At 44.7% G+C, this 21,315-nt stretch overlaps 2 protein-coding genes across 4 annotated transcripts; both read right to left on the reverse strand.

Annotated features, from left to right (window-relative positions):
• Positions 1-818: 818 nt before the first annotated feature.
• On the reverse strand, positions 819-9,809 carry RDM1 (RAD52 motif containing 1). 3 transcript variants are annotated; one of them, XM_061141233.1, is made up of 7 exons: positions 9,678-9,809; positions 9,115-9,294; positions 6,308-6,430; positions 5,769-5,940; positions 4,823-4,921; positions 2,665-2,750; positions 819-1,209 (listed from the first exon to the last, which is right to left on the reverse strand). In XM_061141233.1, exons 1-7 carry the CDS (start codon positions 9,771-9,773, stop codon positions 1,108-1,110), a joined length of 858 nt encoding a protein of 285 aa, XP_060997216.1. In that variant the 5' UTR covers positions 9,774-9,809; the 3' UTR covers positions 819-1,107. The 3 variants fall into 3 exon arrangements, 1 of the variants encoding a protein (XP_060997216.1); XR_009692739.1 differs by lacking the exon at positions 819-1,209 and adding an exon at positions 5,008-5,143 and having other exon boundaries at positions 2,713-2,750; positions 9,678-9,804; XR_009692738.1 differs by lacking the exon at positions 819-1,209 and having other exon boundaries at positions 2,703-2,750; positions 4,823-5,143; positions 9,678-9,804.
• A 1,369-nt stretch (positions 9,810-11,178) lies between these two features.
• Positions 11,179-15,122, reverse strand: LYZL6 (lysozyme like 6). Its single transcript, XM_061141234.1, has 4 exons — positions 14,984-15,122; positions 13,883-14,041; positions 12,896-12,974; positions 11,179-11,291 (listed from the first exon to the last, which is right to left on the reverse strand). Exons 1-4 carry the CDS (start codon positions 15,120-15,122, stop codon positions 11,222-11,224), a joined length of 447 nt encoding a protein of 148 aa, XP_060997217.1. The 3' UTR covers positions 11,179-11,221.
• Between the last annotated feature and the right edge of the window lie 6,193 nt (positions 15,123-21,315).

The following is a 21,315-nucleotide window of genomic DNA, read 5'->3' on the forward strand; positions in this document are numbered from 1 at the left end:
GTTGTCTTGTAGTTCCAACAACAACTTTGGCAAGCGGTCGATGCTTAACGAGATCTTTCTTCAGGTTTGAGGGTGAAACAATAAACTTCGTTGGTTTTGAGCTCTTACTACCTAGAGGCGGAACAAGTATTTCAAATGATTGGTGATTTTCAGCCTGATCTAGACCTATAGTTTTAGCCTTACTTTTGTGTTGAGGAGGCAGAACCAAGGCTTGATTCTGATCCCAATCTAGCACTGGAACCGCTTCTGGGAGCTTTTGATGCTGGGTTAGCTTGTCATCCAGATCGTCGTGTAGAATAGCAAACTTATCTGGCTCTGCCAATAGCTCTCCAGCTGAATCCGAGTCCAGGTATGGAACCAGAGTCTCACTCAAATCCTCATGAGGCAGGGCCAACATGTGGTCTGGAGAGGAGGAAGTCAAGTAATTAAAGCCCCCTGGCTCTGCCAGGGGTGTGAGTGCATGGGGCAATTTGGGCGGGAGGTCAGAGGAGTGTGAAGACCAGGGTTCAGTCAGCCCTGGGGGGTCGGAGGTCAACTGGCCAGGGCCCTGGGCCCACTCCAGAGGCTGAGCTGCCTGAACCAAAAGCCACAACGGTTGCCAGGTAAGGAGGAGCCGTGGGGACCAGAGGCGCAGCCGGGACATGACATGCGGAGGCTCCCGGGCGCAGCGACCCAGGCCAGTGGGGCGCCGGCGCCGCCCCTGAGCGGGAGCCGAACCGTTATGTGAGCCCGCAACGCGCGCGCACCCTTAGCAACCGCGCGCCCCTCCCCCGCCCCGCGTCCAGCCCTTTATTTACGACACCTTTAGTTACGCCACCTTTATTAGGTTCGAACCAATCTGCGCCATCTGAGTGCGCCTTTTCCCCAGAGTCACCAGGGCGCAAACCAAGCCATCCTTCCTCTCGCACAGGTGACAGTGACCTCCGGCCGGGCCCTCTCCCCAGCCTCCCCCAGCCCCTCCTGGCTCCGTGCAACCAGGCAGGATTTGGGCTGCAGACCTAAATGGCCCTGGACGCTGGCAGCCCAGGGGTTGGGGGAGGAGTGGAAGGGGATGCAGAGCTTCCCAAGGAAGCTCCAGAGCCAAGCATTCCAGGAAATTGATTAGTGCTAGGCCAGTTCTGGCACTGTGAACTCTTCCTCCTCAAAGCTGAAGTCTGAGAGGCATTCTTCCTCTCCTTGGCCACACGGCTTCCAGGAAAAGCAGCTGACCTGCAAAATGAGCAGCACTAGTTAGGGTGGCGGGAGGGGAACACACCTTACAATTTTAAAGTTATTCAAAAATGTTGCTCTTTCCTCTAAACTCTCAGTACCCAAGTCTGGTCATTAATTCACCACTCTGCTATTAGGGGTTACCACCAAATCAGTGATGACTTCAAAATTTCTGTAGGAGAGGCTTTGGGCAAGTGAGCAAGTCATTCTGGCAAAGAATGTCCAACCATTCTTTGGATGGCCCGTTACATTACCATGGGAAAACTTGCCCCATCCCACCTTGTTTCAACAGAGCCATTAATCTAGAAAAAACTGCAGTGTCACTTTACAGAGCCCTACTCTGTGTACACACCTGGAGAAAACACTTAAGATGTTAAAAGTCAGCATGTTAAATAATTTTCTTGAAATACTGTAACTAAGCATGCAGTTTACTTTCTTCACAGTCCTTTTAAATAATCTAGTCCTTTTTGTTTGGCACGACCTCTAACATCTAAACTCCAAGAGAAAGGGAGCTTCATCTTATCCCCACTGTCTAACCTAACGGTTTTTTAAATGGAACTGATTCGAAGATTGGCCTCATTTAGGAATGGATTTGTTTTTATAATCAGGTTTCCAAAATCTTTAGCATCAATACTGAATCCTTTCCTCATTTCACAGGAGGCTAGCCTTCTAAAAGCCCAAACTTGGACACGTTTGAAGTTTCCATGACTTATTTGATTTAAATTGAATTAAAATAATAATTTTGTGAATGAAAAGCTTTCAAAATTTTTGTTTTTAAGGACATAACCACCTTTTCTGTCTCTACTTTCTTCTCTTCAAAACAAACTTTGCAACATTGGGGTGGGTTAAATAATCAGAAATCTAGCCCCAAATTAAGTTCTCAATGACATGAAACACATTTTTTGCTCTTTTTTTTTTTTTTTAAATCCTATATGCAGTACATTAATGTTTTCTTTTAAAAATTACTTTGACCACTTAATCCCTGATTTGAGGCATTCATATAATTGGTTTACAGAAAGGTCCTTCAGCAAAATATTTCACACAAAATACATATGAGATCTGGGTAAACACGTTATTTGAAAGGCATTAATACATTAATACAGTTTCCACACACTGTAGCATAATCACAACAAATTAAAGCCATAATTACTTTGTTTCCAAATGCCCGCAATTCTGTTCGAGGGGAGTTCTAAGAGGCCTGTGTCTTCTCCTGTGTCCACAACTGTACAAGTACCTCATGGTCCTCAACCCTGCTCTCCAAATTTCAAATAAGGGGTCAGAGAGAAGGCTTAGACATCAGGAAAAGTCCTAGAAACTCCCTGCTTCAAAAGCAGTTTCAGAGTTTCACATTTCCCTAAGGAGGATGGAGCTGAGCAGACATGCCAAGAATCTTCTGGTTGTTTTGAATGATGGCTACCCTGGCTTTGTATCCCTTGAGTCTTTCTCTCCACATACTTGAATTAAATCCTGTAGTTCCTCTTCAGTTCTAGCATCTGTGACCTCTTCACAGGATCTATACGCCACAGCTATTTTACCACTTTCTGAAATAGAGTTAACAAATATCAATTCAGAAATTTTGTTCCAAAACTTCCTGTGCACAATGGTAGCATCCAATAATTAGACATTCTTTTTATTTCTAAAAGCAGAAAACAAGAGCATTTTCCTAGCAGTTCCCACATCCAACACATATCATTACTATTTGTGAAAAAATATGTAAGAGAAGTATCAACTTTGGTTCAAAAACCTTTATGATCTTAGAAATAAGAACTAAGGAATGAGGCAGTAAAAGCTGTGGAAACAAAAATGTTCAATCACAATATCATTAAATAGGAAGGCATTAAGGAGGGGTCAAAGTGAATTCAAACCGGGGATAGATACCACTGGACTGTACAGGAAACGTCATATTAGAAGTGAGGCAAATGTCTACTACTTGGGACCAAAATTCTACCAGATACAATGAACAAAGCTTTGGAGAGAGAATTTTACTGGCCTATGTACCTTTTGGACTACACAGCTTCCCTCAAGGCAAACTACAGCCACCAGGCTTTTCGGTTTAAGGAATTTTGAGTGCATATAAGGAACACTATTTGCATATTGCTGCTGCTGCTAAGTCGCTTCAGTTGTGTCTGACTCTGTGCAACCCCATAGAGGGCAGCCCACCAGGCGTCCCCCATTCCTGGGATTCTCCAGGCAAGAACACTGGAGTGGGTTGCGATTTCCTTCTCCAACGCATGAAAGTGAAAAGTGAATGAAGTCGCTCAGTCACGTCCGACCCTTCGCAACCCCATGGACTGCAGCCCACCAGGCTCCTCTGTCCACGGGACCCTCCAGGCAAGAGCACTGGAGTGGGCTGCCACTGCCTTCTCCGATTTGCATATTAGGGATAGGCAAACAACCTAGACAGTTAGTTTGGTTCTCAAAGGTTGTTACTGGATTGACAGCTCATGCACATTCTGCCTGGTGACCAGGGAAGTCAAACTTCACTGGAACAACTGTCCAGGCTGGAAGGCTGACACCAGTCCAAGGTCAACTCTGACAAGCAAATAAGGTCTCTTGACAACTTAGCTGGCATTTCTCAGTCCCTAAGCCTGCAGGGCTGTGAAACAGGGGAGCAATTCTGTTCCAGGGATCTACCAACCATGAAGTTTCCTTTGGGCACAGCCTGTGACATTTTCACCCTATATAACTCAATAGAATACATAATCAAGCTATTCAATAGCATGATCACATTCAAGGCTCACAAAAATGTATATAAGAATCGTATTCACCCAATATATCAGAAATGAAAACTGAAATTGATTCCAAAACATAATCTAATCAATTCTTCAAGAAAACAACAATGATAATAATAATCATCGAAATATTTTGTCTGCTTACTATGTTCCAGGCATGGTTCTAAGACTTTTACATTCATCATCTTATTTACTCTTACAATATCCCCCACAAGGTAAGCTGAATTACTAACCCTATTTATAGATAAAGAAATTGCAGCTTAGGGATATTTAATACCTTTAAATCTCTCTGGCTAGAAAACCTAAAATTGCAACAACAACAAAAATCTAAGAGACAAAGTCAGGACTCAAACACAGGTGTCCAAGGCTTATAGTCACCATACTATTCTGTATGATAAGTCAGCAATCGAGAAACAAGAAAGGGATCAAACACTTTCTGTATGAACTGAGGCAAGTCAGTCTACATCTAAACAGTGGGGACAATAATATTTGTGTCATTTTTCTCATAAATGCCGCAAAGAACAAATTTGAGACTGTTGCTGTGCAAGCATTTGGTAAATGAAAGAATATGTAGTGTTTTATTTTTAAACTTTTTTTTTTTTTTTACTTTTTATTTATCTATTTACTTGGCTGTGCCAGGTCTTAGTTGTGGCATGCAGGATCTTTAGTTGTGGCATGTGGGAGCCTCATGCTACTTCCCTGATGAGGGATCAAACCCAGGCCCCCTATATTGGGAGCACAGAGTCTTAGCCACTAGACCACCAGGGAAATCCCTACGTAGTGTTTTAGATAACCATTATTTTCATCCAATTAACTTTTCAAATAAGTTTAATTGCTCATTGAAACTGAAGTACTATAAGGACAATCAAAAAAAGTCTTACCTAAAACCACAATCTGCAATTTCTGGAATGCATCTGTCATAGCCTTCTGAATAGCAAGCTTCTGGGTTTTCTTCCTTTTCATAAGGAGTGATAATGGCCCTAAATCCAACCAAAACAAGTGAATTTAAAATGCTTATCTGGATAACTGATTTCTAGGCTATATGTTTAAAAATTTTAAAATGCACCTGTGATTCTTAGATCATTATCTTAGTGATTAAGGGTGAACACAACACTAGGGTATGGTTGAATGGCTATGATGTAGTTATATTCCGGCACAGCACGTTTTTCCTGCTCACATCTATTCTTGAAGTTCCTGGAATACTAGATGGGAGATGAAAGCCAAGAACATGACACAAATCTCTCATTACTCACAGATTCCACATGGACAAGCTACAGCCACGCTCCTGCAGACTCCTGCGTTGAGAGGGCTGGATTCACACAGTGAGACAGATGATCTGGTCTCTCCCCAGGCATCACTCACTCAGGTGGATGGTGGGGCCTCCTCCACTCCCTTTGTAACAGCCCTGCTTCTGACTGAAGCCCAAGTGCCATGGGAATCCATACCAATGGGATTGACTTTCTCCACTCAAGCCCTTCCATAGGAGGCAAAGGACTGAACCTTTACACAGGAATTGATTTAAATCTTTAGAGAATGATTTTGTTGGGATAACTGAAGGCCATAAGAGATCTATATTTGAAGGACTATTTTAGCAGAAAACAAATTATTAACCAAAAATGGAAAAAAAAAAAAAAAAAACACCTTAATTTTCCCTCCTCCTTGCCAGGCAGTCAGTTCTAAAACTCTAAAGTTCATGGTCTTGTCAGATATTGCCTAAGTTAAAAACCTGTGTGGCAAAGGAGAAGAACTCTGCCCTGGACTTCAGCTGCTTGGCAAAGGTGATGATGTATCTGAAAAGGCGAGTTTTAGAAAGAAAGGAAAACAGACCTTCTTCCAAGTTATCCAAAGGTTCCTCAGCCATGCCAACTCCTGGACTTCTGCACTCGTAGGATGGCAACACCACCTCTAAAGCACAGAAGAACTTCAGACTTTGCTTCTGAAGAGGTGCCATAATATCTTCATTTTCCCTTTCTTCTTCAGGGTCAGAAAGATCCTGAAGCTGTTAGGATTTTGAATTAAAGGTTATACTTCAAAATATTCTGTTTTGAAAAATAAAAAACTCCATCAATCCCAGTTAATAGTTGAGGTGTCCTACAGCTTCAAAATCAAGTGAGATTTGCAAATGAATTACTAGGTACAGAGAACTATTTTTTATTATATATCACACAAATACTGGAGAAAATTATGGACACCACCATTTAAGTCACTGAGATGATCACGAATTCTAGGTGGCATGTCCATGCTCAGATACTTCCATGGGGAAGTCTTTCCCATCTCCTCCCTGTAGCCCATTTCTAGTTTTCTTTCTAAAGTCTAGGAGTTCAATGTTGAAAGGGGCCTGGTTGGTCAAAGAAAATCTAGTTTACCTTGATGATCCTTTTTGACCATCCATTGAAACCAAAGTAGTAATTTGCCAATTCCTGACATCTGGAGCTGTTCAGGGCAAGGGCGTTGTGTTGAATTGCCTTATGTTGGGTGCCAAGACGAATCTAAAGACATAAGAAACCTAAAAATATCACAATCTGACATAGACTTATTTTGGATATACCTGTTTGTCAATACCAGTTTCATGTTGTGTTGTTTAGTTGCTGAGTTGTGTCCGACTCTTTTGTGACCCCACAGACTGTAGCCTTCCAGGTTCCTCTGTCCATAGGATTTCCCAGGCAAGAATATTGGAGTGGGTTGCCATTTCCTCCTCTGGGGGATCTTCCCACCCAGGGAGTGAACCTGCGTCTTCTGAACTACAGGCAGATTCTTTATCATTGAGCCACCTGGGAAACCCTAATCAATTTGAGTGGTTGTAAAGATTATATAGGACATTTTAAGCAATGAGTTCACAGTGAGCCCTAAATAAGTGTTCTTTATTATTTCTTAATAAGTCAGTACTTTTCTGCATCATTTCCAGAACCCGATTCATCGGAAGGTTTCCCTGACCTCTGGTGGTGAAAGTGATGATGAACGCAACCAAGGAAGCCCAGCAGAAGCCTATTATAGGGCTGTCGGTAAGCAAAGGAAGAAAACTTTTAATCACCTTATCCCCATCTTATCCTGCTTGAGAATATGACCTGAAGGGGAGATAAGATGGACCTGCCACTGAAGTAGGACCTTAATCTGTAGCACCCCCTCCCCAAGTTACTAACCCCTGTTAGAAGAGGGAATACACATATCTCTATAAATTTTATAAGTAACCAAAAGAATTAGAGGCTCATCTACATTAACAAGCTTCTTTGACAGTAGAAGTATTCAGCACTATTTCTACAAATAACTTACACAGTATCACTTTACTGTGGATTTTTTACATCACTAGCACTTTGTTAAATGTCTATTTCCATTTTAAACAGTATGTAGCATATAAATATATTAATAAAAATTCAAATAAAGTCAAAGCATTATTAATTTTTTATTTCTCTGTTTGTGCATCTTCCTCTATCACTAGTTTATGAACTTCTTAAGTGCTGGAAGGAACCATATCTTGTTACCAGGAACAAGCATAATTCTTGGCATATAATAGAGGACTGAGGGTCTGTTGACTCAGTGAATGAATGAAAGAATGAGTAAATAAGAAAGTGAAATTACCTTCTCCAACTGAAGCTGCCTGCTGGGAAGGAGAAATGAAGACTAATTTTTAAATGTTGAGTGTCTTGTAGGAGGCTAGGCCCTGTATGGTGAGTCATAATTCAGCTGTCCTGGACAATGAGGAAGCTTCAGAAGAGCTCTGAGCATAGTAGAGACAGTCTACATCTGGGATAACCTTGCCACAGTTCTTGCTAGCAAACAACATATAATTAAACTAGGAAACAATTGGGAGGGGGGTAAAAACTCAAGGTTCTGCATTACATAAAGAAATCTAATATGAATGCCCTTTCCTCTCAACTGTATAGTGACTTACAGAATATTTCCTTCATTTCTCTATCAGTGATGGGTTTTATGGTGTGCAAATCTCAAAACCTAAACTTACGGAATGGTCTTAATGTTCAGTATAAGAAAAAGAACTCATTACTCACAACTGATACCAAGTAATCGTTTCACAATCTTTTCAGTAATATATAAGCGGGTACATGAAATGGTCGCAGCCAGTAGCAGGCAGATCATAGTCTCCAAATTAAAGAATGTCTGACATTCTTTATGAATGTCATTTCAATCATAGGGAGGAGAGCCCACATTGAAGAAGGTGTGAAACAGGGTACAAAAGTGGGAAGTAGTGTACCTAGAGTCACGTCTGAGGACAGTTCTCAGATTCAATCAAGGGTAAACCAGTGAGGAAAGAAATATGGGTAAGAATAGGCAACAAGGTCAGTGGGAAGTAGCCAGATCAAAAAACCAACCAGAGGGACTTCCCTGGTGATCCAGTGGTTAAGACTCCACCGTGCAAAGCAGGGGACGTGGGTTCAATCCTTGGTCAGCGAATTAAGATCCCACACGCCCCAGAGCCACAACTAAGATTCGACCCAGCGAAATAAATAAATAAATATTTAAAAAAAGAAGAAGCCAACCAGAGGAGACATACAGTTATAAAGTGAAAGGCTTGGGAAATCTAAGCCTTACTCAGCTATTCAGAGGAATTGAAAAAATCCTTGGAAAAGGAATGGTGGCTGAATGGAGGCATATAATGAAATGTTCATTCTGGGGCTCTGGGGAAGTAAAACTGGCTAGCATGTTACTATGGAGCCATATTATTAGAATAATCATACACTAAAGAATATTTTAACCATTTCCTGGAAACCAAAGGGAGTTCTGAATAAGCAGTTTGAGAATGATGATGATGATGATAAAGCATCCTTTATGTTACAATTGACTAAAAACTTTGTCAAGCTCACACATTTAAAATTCATATAAAAATAACTATAAAGAACTCTTGTGAAGATTTCTTAAATTAAGGGGCAGCATAAAATGACATGGGGTTTAACATCAGTAAGTTTGGGTTTGACCTCTAGTTTCCATATTTATTGTCATGAACCTTAAGTAAGTCAGTTAACCATCCTGAGCTCGAGTTTCTTTAAAAAAGAAAAGAAAAGGGGGTGGAGGGAAGAAATGGGGAGCTGTGGGGGGCAGTAAGTGGAGCAATGCATCTGAAAGCATTCTGTAAACCAGAGCGCTTTACAAACGTTGGCCTATTCGTTTTAAATTCAGCACTTCATCCCAGCGGAGCGAGGAATTCCACATTTGAACCCACCTTCACTGGAGATTTCTGGAAAAGCTGCTTCTGGTTGCATGCCTTTTGGGCTCTGTGAGCATCCCTTGCTGAATAAAACTTGATGATGGCATAGAATCCAGGACCGGCCACTGCTGCGTTTGGGAAGACTCGGACCAAATACAGAAGGCCGAACTGGGAGAAGACTGTGAACAGAGAATGCTGTAGGGTGGTCCTACTTTAAGTAAGAGCAGGAAATTTCAAGCCCAGGAAACCAAATTGACCATTCCCTTATATTCCCCCCAGCCCTTCGCCACAGGCAACGGTGGTGAGCCTGCAACTCCAAACACTTCTCATTTCACAAACAAGTTTCCCTCTGAACTCCTAAGCTTCGAGAAGCACTAGGAGGCATTGTGAGGCCTGCTGGGAGCTATCTCTGAAAAATCTTTAAGGGCGAGTTGACCGCTCCAGTCTGCTCTAGAACTAAGATTCTTCTCAGCGAAGACCACAGGCGGGCGAGGTGCTGAAGCAGGGCCCCGGGGCTCCCAATTACTAGGGCGCTAGGCGGCTTTCTCCATCCCTCCCTCCACCCCGGCCTGGCTCACTTGCAAGGCCTCGGCCGTGGGTCCAGAGCTCAGTTCCCACACAAGCAAGGTTTTGTCACTCCCTGTGGGAACCGCAAAAGGTACCAACTCCGCCATCCTACCGTCACCGCGCGTGCGCGGCTCGCGAGCAGGCCGCACTGCGCCTGCGCACGGCGCGCCCGCGCTTTTTTAAAAGGAACGCGTGAGGGGGTGTGGCCAAGGGAGTGAGACGAGGGCGGGGCTCGTACCTCTCCTTCGCCCCGCCCACTCCTGGTGGGTCTCCGCCTCTAGTTCCCCTTCCCGCAGCTCCGTCGCTGGGGAGACTTTGGAGTTTAGTGATTTTACACAAGTGTATTTTGTGGATTGAGTCCAAAGGGTTAGTTTATTGGATCGGATGGTGCGGACTTTGTAGCAGCTGGCTTCATCTTCAGACTCCCAGGGAAGACTAGAGTACTAAGTAGTTAGCAGTAAATACCCACTGAACTTTAAAATTTTAGATGTCCCGTCTCTGTGAGAAATGACCACCAAAGATGCGACACTTGGACTTAAGAGTGTTTGTTTTCATGAGTTTTAAATATGCAAATCAAGGTGTAACTTGTTAAAGCCATCAACAGTCTAGTTTGAAATCCTTAAAAAGCTGGTTTCTAGCCCATTTTCCTAAAGTACCCCCAAATCACCTGCCATATTTCTGCACCCCTACCACGACTTTCTCCACTTCAATATATCAGAACTTTAGCCTCACTCATTACCTACTTCTGAGCTCTTTTACTTCAAAAATAGTTGACTTTAGAGGAATAACATGGATCTTGATACTGTTTCAAACCAATAACTACAGATTTTATTATCCATTTCATTATTCTTGCATTCATTGTATGTGTCCATTTATTCATTGTATCCATTGTTCACAGATGTCCCTGCTTCTCCAGCTGGATTATGACCACCACATGAACAACAGTTACCATTTATCATCCTTCTTCTAGTACCTGGGCTTCCCTGGTGGCTCAGAGGTTAAAGCGTCTATCTGCAATGTGGGAGACCTGGGTTCGATCCCTGGGTCGGGAAAATCCCCTGGAGAAGGAAATGGCAACCCACTCCAGTATTCTTGCCTGCAGAATCCCATGGACGGAGGAGCCTGGTGGACTACATTTGTCCATGGGGTCGCAAAGAGTCAGACACGACTGAGTGACTTCACTCACTTCACTTTCTAGTACCTAGCACACACTCATAATCTATTAGGTACTCAAATATAGGTGGAATTAATAATGAATAAATTAACACATTCTTTGCACAAGGAATGGTTTAATAATTCCAAAAAATAGAGAAGCTTCTTTCATCCTGGTCTTCTTGGTTTACAAATGACAGTCAGGAACCAGGGACCTGGGCCTGGATGAGAACAAGGAGGAAGCCCTAGAAAACCATTTATTCCTGGGGCTCTGGTCAGTTTTATTTGTAAATGGGAAGGGAAGAAAATAACATGAAGTGGAGGCAAGAGGAAGAAGAATTGAAGAATTCCCGAGTGAGGAGAGGAGCTCTGGAATGACTCCACCACAGGCCTGCTCCCTGCCTCACGCCAGGTGACAGCCTGTCATCCAGTAGGAGAGGGGCCTGCCGGCGCAGTGCAGCCTCCACTTCACCCTGTGGAGAGAGAGAAGAGTGCTTCTTGCTTCCTGCTTAGCAGCTGCTTCTTTACACATGACCCAGCTTTCCGTGAGTATTCCATACAGAGCAATGCCCAGAAACCCCTTCATTCCCAGCTCTCTACTGGGTCCTCCTGTGGCCCCTCTGATTCTTCCTTTAATTTCTGTCATCCATAGTGTTTGCTCTTTCCCCCTACTTAGTACACTTCCACATTTTCAAATCTTCAACTCCTTCTGAAGGGGGAGAGCACTTTTTTTTACAGGGCTGAGGGTTACTTAAAAAAAAAAAAAAATCCCAGGTGTGACTATTGACTTTCCCTCCAGAAAGGGTCAGCCCTAACAGTCATCAATGCCCCCTCCTCTCTCTCTCTCTCTCTCTCTTTGATAAAGTTGCTATGTGCATTCATTTAAAAAAAATTATTTATTTGGCTCTGCCGGGTCTTAGTTGCGGCATGTGGGATCTAGTTCCCTGACCAGGGATCGAACCTGGGCCCCCTGCTTTGGGAGTGTGAAGTCTTAGCCACTGAACTACGAGGGAAGCCCCAGTGCCCCTTATTTAGCATGGGGTTTTTGGAGCATGCGGGCTCCCCTGGTGGCTCAGATGATAAGGAATCTGCCTGCAATGCAGGAGACCCAGGTTCCATCCCTGGGTAGGGAGGATCCCCTGGAGAAGGGAATGGCAAACCACTCTGGTATTCTTGCTTGGCGAATTCCATGGACAGAGGAGCCTGGTGGGCTATAGCGCGTGGGGTTGCAAAGAGTCGGACATGACTAACACTTCACTTTGGAGCATGCAAGGTACTTAACTCCTTCTGTTTTCAGTTTCTGGTAGAGGCAGCCATTTACATTGTTTATATATCCAGTTTGAGGCTTAGAAATGTTAAATAATCAACTCAATGTCCACCATAGTTAAGCTGGATCTGCAACACTCATCCTGCTGACGAACAACACTCTTTTTTATAGAAATGTTGCTGCCAGTTATGGAGAGAGGGTCCCATGGCAGCCGTGTTTATGTTGCTTAATTGCTTCCATCCCTACAGCTGAATGGAGCCAGGTCACCAGGTCCAAGCTGAACCCAACAGATCCTCTATCTGGACTAGGACTGAGCCTCACGGGTCTCTACAGTCGTTTAGGACATTAGCCCATAGATTCAGGGCAGACAGTCTGTCTGGTGGACTGTAGATTAGAGAAAGCCAGTCTGCAGAGGGCGTAGTGATGCCAAGGCACTGAGAGAAGCAGAAACTTGCCAGGGGAAGCCCCCAGCCCTGCTTCCATCCCTCTCCTGAAGCCTAACTGCACCCCTCGTGTGGGCCCAGCAAGACACCTTGTCCTCTCAGCATAAATCCACCCCTTCCCCCACCCCCCACCACACCCCCCTACTCCTGGCTAGCTAAAGTCATTCTGTTACTGCAGCCAAAAGAGATTTGCTCAATACAGCATCAGAGAAAGAGCTAGATCCCAGGTGCTGCGAAGTCAGAGTTCCTGCCACAGCCCCCATTTCTCTAGACTGTACAGAAAGTCCTGACCTACTGTCCCTTTCTCTGTCACCACATCTTTCTTAAGGCTCTGCCCACTAACTTCATCCCAAAGTGACCTCCTCACCAGTTCTTCATTCCCCCCGCTCCGGACACAATCTTTTTTGCACAGTTGATAATAGCGAGAAGATTGGGGCTCAGCAGTTCTGAAAGAAAGGGAGAAAGAGAATACCCATGAAAGTGCTGGGGACAGTCCCAAAGACTGGCTCTCCCTGCAAGGCACCTCCCACCCAGAGGGTGAGAACTTCCAGTCGAGGCATGGCCTCCCTCTCAGAAGCCCATCTGGACATCCATACAATGGCTGGTGGACGTTGGGGGTGGCTAGGGAGTAGGGGCAGGAGGGTCAGGAGGACAGAGATTTGGGTCTGTTTACTGCCATCCTCCCTAGTGGATGGTGGTTCATCCCAAGTGTGGAGGTTTCTAGGGAAAGGAAAAGCCAAAACAGGCTGCACAGTGACCAAGGTGAAGTCCTGCCTAGAGAGCGAGGCTCTTCAGGTGAAGAGCCGAGGGCCATTCATCAGAGTTCAGAGGAGGAGATGAGGTCTCCTCTTCATCACAGGGTCATGGACCTGTGGAATCTTCTGGACTAGCCCTGAGGTGGGGACTTAGCACTTGATCTTCAGTCAAACCATTAGCCAAAGACAGCACTACTTGCTGGCAAGAGCTGAGCCTTCAGGGCCGCCCGAGTGGCATTGGGTACTGGTTCTCTGAGCCTCAGTTTGCCCATCTGTAAAGTGGGGATCATATTAGTTTCTATCACATAGCAAGTTGGGTAAAATGAGCCATGTGTGCAAAGTACTGAGTATGTAATACACTCAGTAAATGTTGGCGGCTGCACTGCTCCGCTCTACTGGCTGTGCAGAGCCTCTCTGGATCCTGAGAGCAGCCTGCAGAACCTCCTGTGGGCACCCAGGGACACAGTCAAACCCCCTGCTCAGTAAAGGAATTCCCCGACTCCACGAGCCATCCCTCTGGGGGTGCTGCAGGCTGTGCATCCCGTGAGTAGAGCCTGGTCATCTCTCTCACCTCTCCCACCCTGGGACCCGTGCCAGACCTTGACAGTCCACTTGGCAATTGTTTTCCGTGTGACTCTGGTAATCGTTGCACCAGTAGTGGCTGTTGATCTGGAAGATGCCATAGTCAAAGCTGCCATCTGTGTTTTCATTCACCTTTGTTATGTTGAAATCACTCTCTACGAAAGCCAGGCACAGCCCTTAGAACAGGGAGAAGAGGGTTTTCAGAGGGGGTGGCCAAGCTGAGGGAGAAGGAAGATGGAGGAGAAAGGGATGAGGAATCAGAAGAGAGGAACAAGGACTGAGAGGCTGGATGGGGCTGGCAGGCCAGAAACATCCATCAGCTTCTCCTCTCATTTGTCAGTCCATTCACCAGCCACCCATCAGTACAACCACTCATGCATCCATCTGTCCATCCATCCTTTCTGCACTTAATGATCACCGACTGTGTGCCAGAAACTGTGCAAAGCCCCGAGAGGGACATTTAGCTGGGTCAAATGCAGATGCTGCCTTCAAGGAGCCTATAGAGTAAGAATGAAACTATGGACCTAAAAAACCCACAAGGCAAAATAAAAGGAGACAGTGTTGTAAGGCAGATATGCACAAATTCTGGGCCAAAAGGAGCTATCTCTACTGTGGAGCGGGATAAAGCCTTTACACTGGCTGTTCGCACTGCCTGGAATGCTCTTCCCCCAGACGTTTGGGGGACTGGATCCTTTTTTCTATTCAGCACTTCTCAAAGTCACCTCCTCAGAGAGGCCTTCCTTGACTTCCCCTTCTAAAACAGTGTCACCCATCACTCCCCCTGACTTATCCTTCTGCAGAGCATTTATCACCACCAGGAAGCACTTCATATATCTGTGTGTGTGTTTCTTGCCGCCTCTTCCCCTAGGATGTCAATACTGTAAGAGGAGGAGCTATGTTGAAGTCTGCACCCCCAGCACCTACAGTCATTCCTGGGACATAGTAAGTGCTCAGTTAATAGTGGTTGAACAAATATGGAATGTTGGGAAAGCCTTCTTGGAGAGGGCTGCTTTGTTCATTTGACTTTGAAAAAACAAATAAGAGAAGAAAGAAAGATGGCCACTGAGGGCACGACCGTGGGAGGAGGAAGGAGCAGGGTGTGAGGAAATGTCACTCACAGTCAGTCAGGGAGTAGCCCTCAAACCCATCCAAGTCCTCCTGGTGCAGGACCTTGGCCAAGTCACAGCGGCCGATGAGGCTGGCTTGATTCACAGCAACGAGGCAGCTGACCAAGGAGATGAGCAGTGGGCTTGTCATCCTTGGAGGGGAGGAGGCACGGTGGAGGGTGAGCAGCAGAGGGCCTGCGGGGCCTGGAGTCTCCCAGACTGTCTCCTGGTCTTCTCCCGAGGAATCTGGTGAGGGCAGCCAAATGTCCTCACTCACTCACTGCTCCCCTCCTGGCTCTTCCTCTTTCCTCTCATGTATTATTCTATAAGTACTTTTTTTTTTTTTGGTCTCCTGTTTGGTTTTTTATTCCCAATTTAAAATTAACAATGCTGGGGCATGTCAAATAGACATGTAAGCTGGCCTACAGGGGTACCCACTAGCCAAATCTGGAATAACATTTTTGAGGTAACAACTTTACTGAGATATAATTGACAATATATAATTCATACACTATACACTTAATTCAGTTAAAGTGTGTAATTCAATCATTTTCAGATTGCAGTACTATGTGACTATCACCACAATCAACTTTATACTGTTTTCATCAACCCAAAAAGAACGCTCATATCTATTAGTTGTCACTCCCTGTTCCACTTCCCTACAGACTCTGGCAACCACTAACCTACTTTCTGGGCTTCCCAGGTGGAGCTAGTGGTAAAGAACCTGCCTGCCAATGCAAGAGACATAAAAGATGCAAGTTCGATCCCTGGGTGGGGAAGATCCCCTGGAGGAGGGCATGGCAACGCACTCCAGTACTCTGCCTGGAGAATCCCATGGACAGAGGAGCCTGATGGGCTACAGTCTCAAAGAGATGGACACAACTGAAGTGACTTAGCATGCACACATGCAATCTGCTTTTTATTTCTATAGATTTGCCTGTTCTGAGCATTTCACATAAATGAAGTCATACAGTATCTGGTCTTTTGCATTTGACATCTTTCACTTAACATAATGTTTTCAAGGTTCATCCATGTACCAGTATTTATTCCTTTTTCATGGCTGAATACCCTGGAGAAGGAAATGGTGGTCCACTCCAGTATTCTTGCCTGAAGAATCCCATGGACGGAGGAGCCTGGCCAGCCTACCGTCAGTCCATGGGGTCACAAGAGTTGGGCACGACTGAGTGACTAAACCACAGCTGAATGATATTACATTGTATGGATATATCACAATTTGTTTATGTATTCATCAGTTTGTAGACATTTGAGTTGTTTCTACTTTTTGGTTATTAGGAATAATGCTCCTGTGAACATTCATGTACAAGTTTTTGTGTGGACAAATATTTCCATTCCTATGGATATATTCCAAACAGTGGAATTGCTGGGTCACATGGTGACTTAAAGTTTAAACTTTTGAGGAATTGCTAAACTTCCAAAGTGGCTGTACCAATTTACATTCCAATCAATCATGTATGAAAATTCCAACTTCTCCACATCCCCACCAATACAGTTATTAACTGTCTTTTTGATCAAAGCTATCCTAATGGGTGTGAAGTGGTCACATTGTGGTTTTGATTTGCCTTTGCCTGATCGCCGATAATGTTGATTGTCTTTTCACATGCTCATTGGCCATTTGTATGACTTTGGCAAAATGTCTTTTCATATCCTTTGCCCATTTTTTCAGTTGGGTTTTTTGTCTTTTCATTATTGAGTTGTAAGTGTTCTTTATATATTCTGAACCTTATCAGATACGTAATTTGCAAATATTTCCTCACATTCTGTGGGTCACTTTTCACTCTCTTGATGGTGTTTCTTTGAAACATAGAAGTTTTAAATTTTGATGAAGACTGATTTATGTATTTTTTTTCTTTTGTTGCATGTGGTTTGGTATCATATCTGTGAAACCAATGAATAACGGTTTCCAAGATAATCTAGAACAATTTGGCCATCACAATAAATGATGATAGTTATTATCTGTGATAACTTTCACTCTATCAAATGATGATAACCCATTGAGTGAGATAGGAATCCATGAGTTCATAACAGTAATAGATAGTCAAATAGGTACATAATGGGGATGGGGCGGCTCTTTCTGACATGAAAATGCTGACAGATAAATGTGGAGGTAGGCATGAAGTTGAAAATCACCATCCTGAAACCATCATAGATTGATCTGAGCAAGAAAGAATCAGCAGTGGGTGCTAAATCAGAGGGAGTGGGAAGCTTAGTGAACTGAGTTTGTTCATCGCCCTAAAGTGTCTCCCCACAGATTGCATCTTAGTTGCATGAGAAAAACAGTAACAATACAGTGGAGAAACCAGACAGCGTTTTGACTTCAGTCATATCGAGTGAAGTAAGTCAGACAGAGAAGGAGAGATATCTTATGATATCTGTTATATGCAGAATCTAAAAAGAAATGATAAAAATGAACTTATTTACAAAACAGATACAGACTCACAGACTTAGAGAAAGAACTTATGGTTATCAGGGGGGAAGGATGGGGGGGTGCGGAAAGGGATAGTTAGGGAATTTGAGATGAACATATACATACACACTGCTATATTTAAAACGGATAACCAACAAAGACCTACTGTATAGCACAGGGAACTCTGCTGAATGTAATATGGACAAGAGGGGAATTTGGGGGAGAGTGGATACATGTCCCTTTGCTGGAAATGGAGAAGGAGGAAGGGAGACCATCTTGCCCTGTGCTTATACTGCTGCTGTCTTGTTTAGACCCTAAGTCATGTTCAACTCTTTGCAACCCCATGGACTTAGCCCATCAGGCTCCCTCATCCATGGGATTTCCTGGAGTAGCTTGTCCTTTTCTCCTCCAGGGGATCTTCCTGACTCAGGAATAGAACTCACGTCTCCTGCACTGGCAGGCGGATTCTTGACCACTACACCACCTAGGAAGCCTCGTGTTGGGGGGTGGGTTTCCTTAACTAGGTGTATGTTCCTGAAGGTTCCTCCAGCCACTGGCTTCATGAGTCTGGCAGTTTCTTGGACAAGATGGCTACCCTGACAGTCTGTCTCCTCACGAATGTTTTATTCTGTCTCCCGAGACTCACTCCTTAGCACCTGAGCTTGCGACCATTCTTTTGCTTCTCTCTCCCACCCTACAGTTGCCAGATTTAGTAAATAAAATCACAGCATGTCCTGTTATGTTAGAATTTCAGACTAACAATGGTTATTTTTTTAGTATAAGTGTGTCTCATACAACCCTACTTGGCCCTGACTCAGTGGGATCCTTCAGAGACAGGATCCTTCAGATCCTTCCAAGGATCCTGCCTTGGAAAGCAGGGAGCTCCATCTCTGCCCCTGAAAGCCCCTCTTGGGGTTCTCCAGGGAAGACGGTGGTTCGGGCAGGTGCACCCCAACCTCCCCTCCCGAAGCTTACCTCTCTCCTATCCCTCGCTGACCCCAGGTCCCAGCCTGCCCAGGGCTTTCTGTGAGAATCTATAGAACAAAGCCTTTTGGGTGGGAGCCTCCTCTTCCTCATGGACTATCCTTTAGCCCCGCCCAGCTCACTGCTCCCCATGTTCTAAAGAAGATGAGAGCACTCAGTCACCCCCGCCTTCTGGAACCCCAGTTCTGTGATGTCATCACCCTCCTGGAAATACTCTGGTCTTAACCATGCAAACTGGCTCAGTCTTGAGGCCAAACTTGAGGCAGAAGCGGCAGATGGGCCTGGAGGGATTGGTGACAACTGTGACGAAGACCACTGGTGGGACAGAGCATGTTGTTCTGTCTGACCACCTCCCTTCCCTTCTGGGCACAGTAACACCTTTGAGGGAGCTCCTTCCCCCTCAAAGGCTTTTAGGTGGTCTGCCGGTCACAGGGCCCTGCCCTCCAGGTGAGAGGGTTTGTTCGTGCCCCAACGCATGTATCTTGAACTGAAACTGAGTGGCGAGGCTCAGCTTCTCACAGGAAGCCTTCAGGTGTGGGGCCTGAGACTGCTTGGAATCTCATGGGTACAGCCCATCTGAGAGAATAAGCCTCCTTGAACAGGGAGCAGAGTCCAGACAGGACTCTTGTCCCAGCATCCACCACTTCTGCAGCCTAAACTCACCTTTGCCCTTACTGCAACCCTGTGATTCAATAAATGTCCTTTCTTGTATAAACACATTTGAGTTGAGTTTCTGTCACCCATACGACCAAAAGAGACCTGCTTAGTACAGGTAGGATGGAGTTAACCATCCATGGAGTGGTGACCTGACAACCTGTCACCTCCCCATGAAGGACACACATCTTAGTGTCATTTGTCACCAAGGAAGTCTAGGAGACATTTCCACCAACTATAGCAAAAAGGAAGGGCTTCCCAGGCGGCGCTAATGGTTTAAAAAAACAAACTCTTGCCTGCTAATACAGGAAACATAAAAGACACAGGCTCGATCCTTGGGTTGGGAAGATGCCCTGGAGGAGGGCATGGCAATCCACTCCAGTATTCTTGCCTGGAGAATCCCATGGACAGAGTAGCCTGGCAGGCTACGGTCCATGGGGTTGCAAAGAGTCAGACATGACTGAAGCAACTTAGCAGCAGAAGTATAGCAAAAAGGAGGCAAAAGAAAGTTTTGTTACTGATGCTCCCTTCACCCTTGAGACAGGGTGATACAGTCTACCAGAAAGGAAGTAGGAGGAGTTTTCTAAGTGGGCAGTGATGCCCTGTACCCTCCACCTCTGGACTTGCCCCCCTAGCGGGGTAGCAGCGCATTGCGTCTTGGGATGTAAAGACAGCAGAAGCTCTGCCGTTCTTCAGTCACTCAGTCGTGTCCGGCTCTTTTCGACCCCATGGACTGCAGCACGCCGGGCTTCCCTGTCCTTCACCATCTCCTGGAGCTTGCTCAAACTCATGTACATTGAGTCGGTGATGCCATCCAACCATCTCATCCTCTGTCATCCCCTTCTCCTCCTGCCTTCAATCTTTCCCAACATCAGGGTCTTTTCTAATGAGTCGGCTCTTTGCATCAGGTGGCCAAAGTATTGGAGCTTCAGCATCAGTCCTTCCAATGAATATTCAGGACTGACTTTCTTTAGGATTGACTGATTTGATCTCCTTGCAGTCCAAAGGACTCTCAAGAATCTTCTCCAGCACCACATTTTGAAAGCATCAATTCTGAAGCTCTGGTGGAGGTTGAACCCTGGGAGGAGGACATTCTCTGGGTATCACTTTATGCAGTACCATTTGTGGCCAAAACAAATGACCCAGATAACTTCAGATGATCCGTAACCTCACCTGTGCAGAATTAGAGCCCTGGGTGACAGGAAAGGCTTCCATAGTCCAGGACCACATGCTGGAAATTGGGCCTGCAGGAGAGAGTCTCCTTGCAGCATGAAGTCTTAGAGGAAATGATGGCAGCACTCAGAAGGGTACCATAGGGACCCTCCAGCCCCACTCACCCCCAACTGTGGCACACATGAGCCCTGGATGGATTCCTACCCATTCAAGGAACTGGCACATCCAACCTGGGACCCACGAATAAAGTCTGGATGTTGTAGCCTGGGGCAAGAAGACATGGACTCCACATATCACTTGTCTACATAAACATTGTCAAGTTATAAATCAAGCTAACAAGCTATTAAATAAAATATTTTCTGTCCTCATATTCTGACAAACATTCCTTTAAAAGAATAAAATTTTAAAATGTGTATAAAGCTATGTGTGTGTGTGTGCTCAGTTGGGTCTGAGTCTGCGGATTCAGGGACTGTAGCCCGCCAGGCTCCTCTGTCCATGGAATTTTCCAGGCAAGAATGCTGGAGTGGATTGCTGTTTCCTACTCCAGAGGATCTTCCTGACCCAGGGCTCGAACCATGTCTCTTGCCTTTCATGCATTAGAAGCCGAATTCTTCACCACTAACGCTGCCTGGGAAGCCCATATGAAGCTACGGTTTATATTAATATATGACAGAAAGTTAGCAGAATGTCAAAGATCAATGAACTTAATCTTTATTCCACATGTCTGGATGCTCTGTTAATGGATTAATAATGTTGGGATGAGTAATAAGTGTATACATAATTCATAAAGGATTAAAACTTTTCCATGAAATTTATTTTCCTATCTTCCTTTCAGCACCAACACTAGTTATGTTACTATTATCAAGACTTTTAAATATATTTAAGAATTAAAACCATAATTATATTCAAAGTACATAATTTTAAATATACTTTCATCAAAAATGTAAATTTATGTTAAAAATGTACTAATTTTTACTGTTTTCCAAAAAGTTAGTTTCTTTAAAATATTGAAAAGTATCTAATAATTTGAAAGTCAAGGGTTTTCCTGCTGGCTCTGTGGTAGAGACTCCACCTGCCGATGCAGGAGACATGGGTTCGATCCCTGGTC

This window comes from Dama dama, chromosome 5 (assembly GCF_033118175.1).
Source record: "Dama dama isolate Ldn47 chromosome 5, ASM3311817v1, whole genome shotgun sequence".
In the NCBI taxonomy this organism is placed as follows: Eukaryota; Metazoa; Chordata; class Mammalia; order Artiodactyla; family Cervidae; genus Dama; species Dama dama.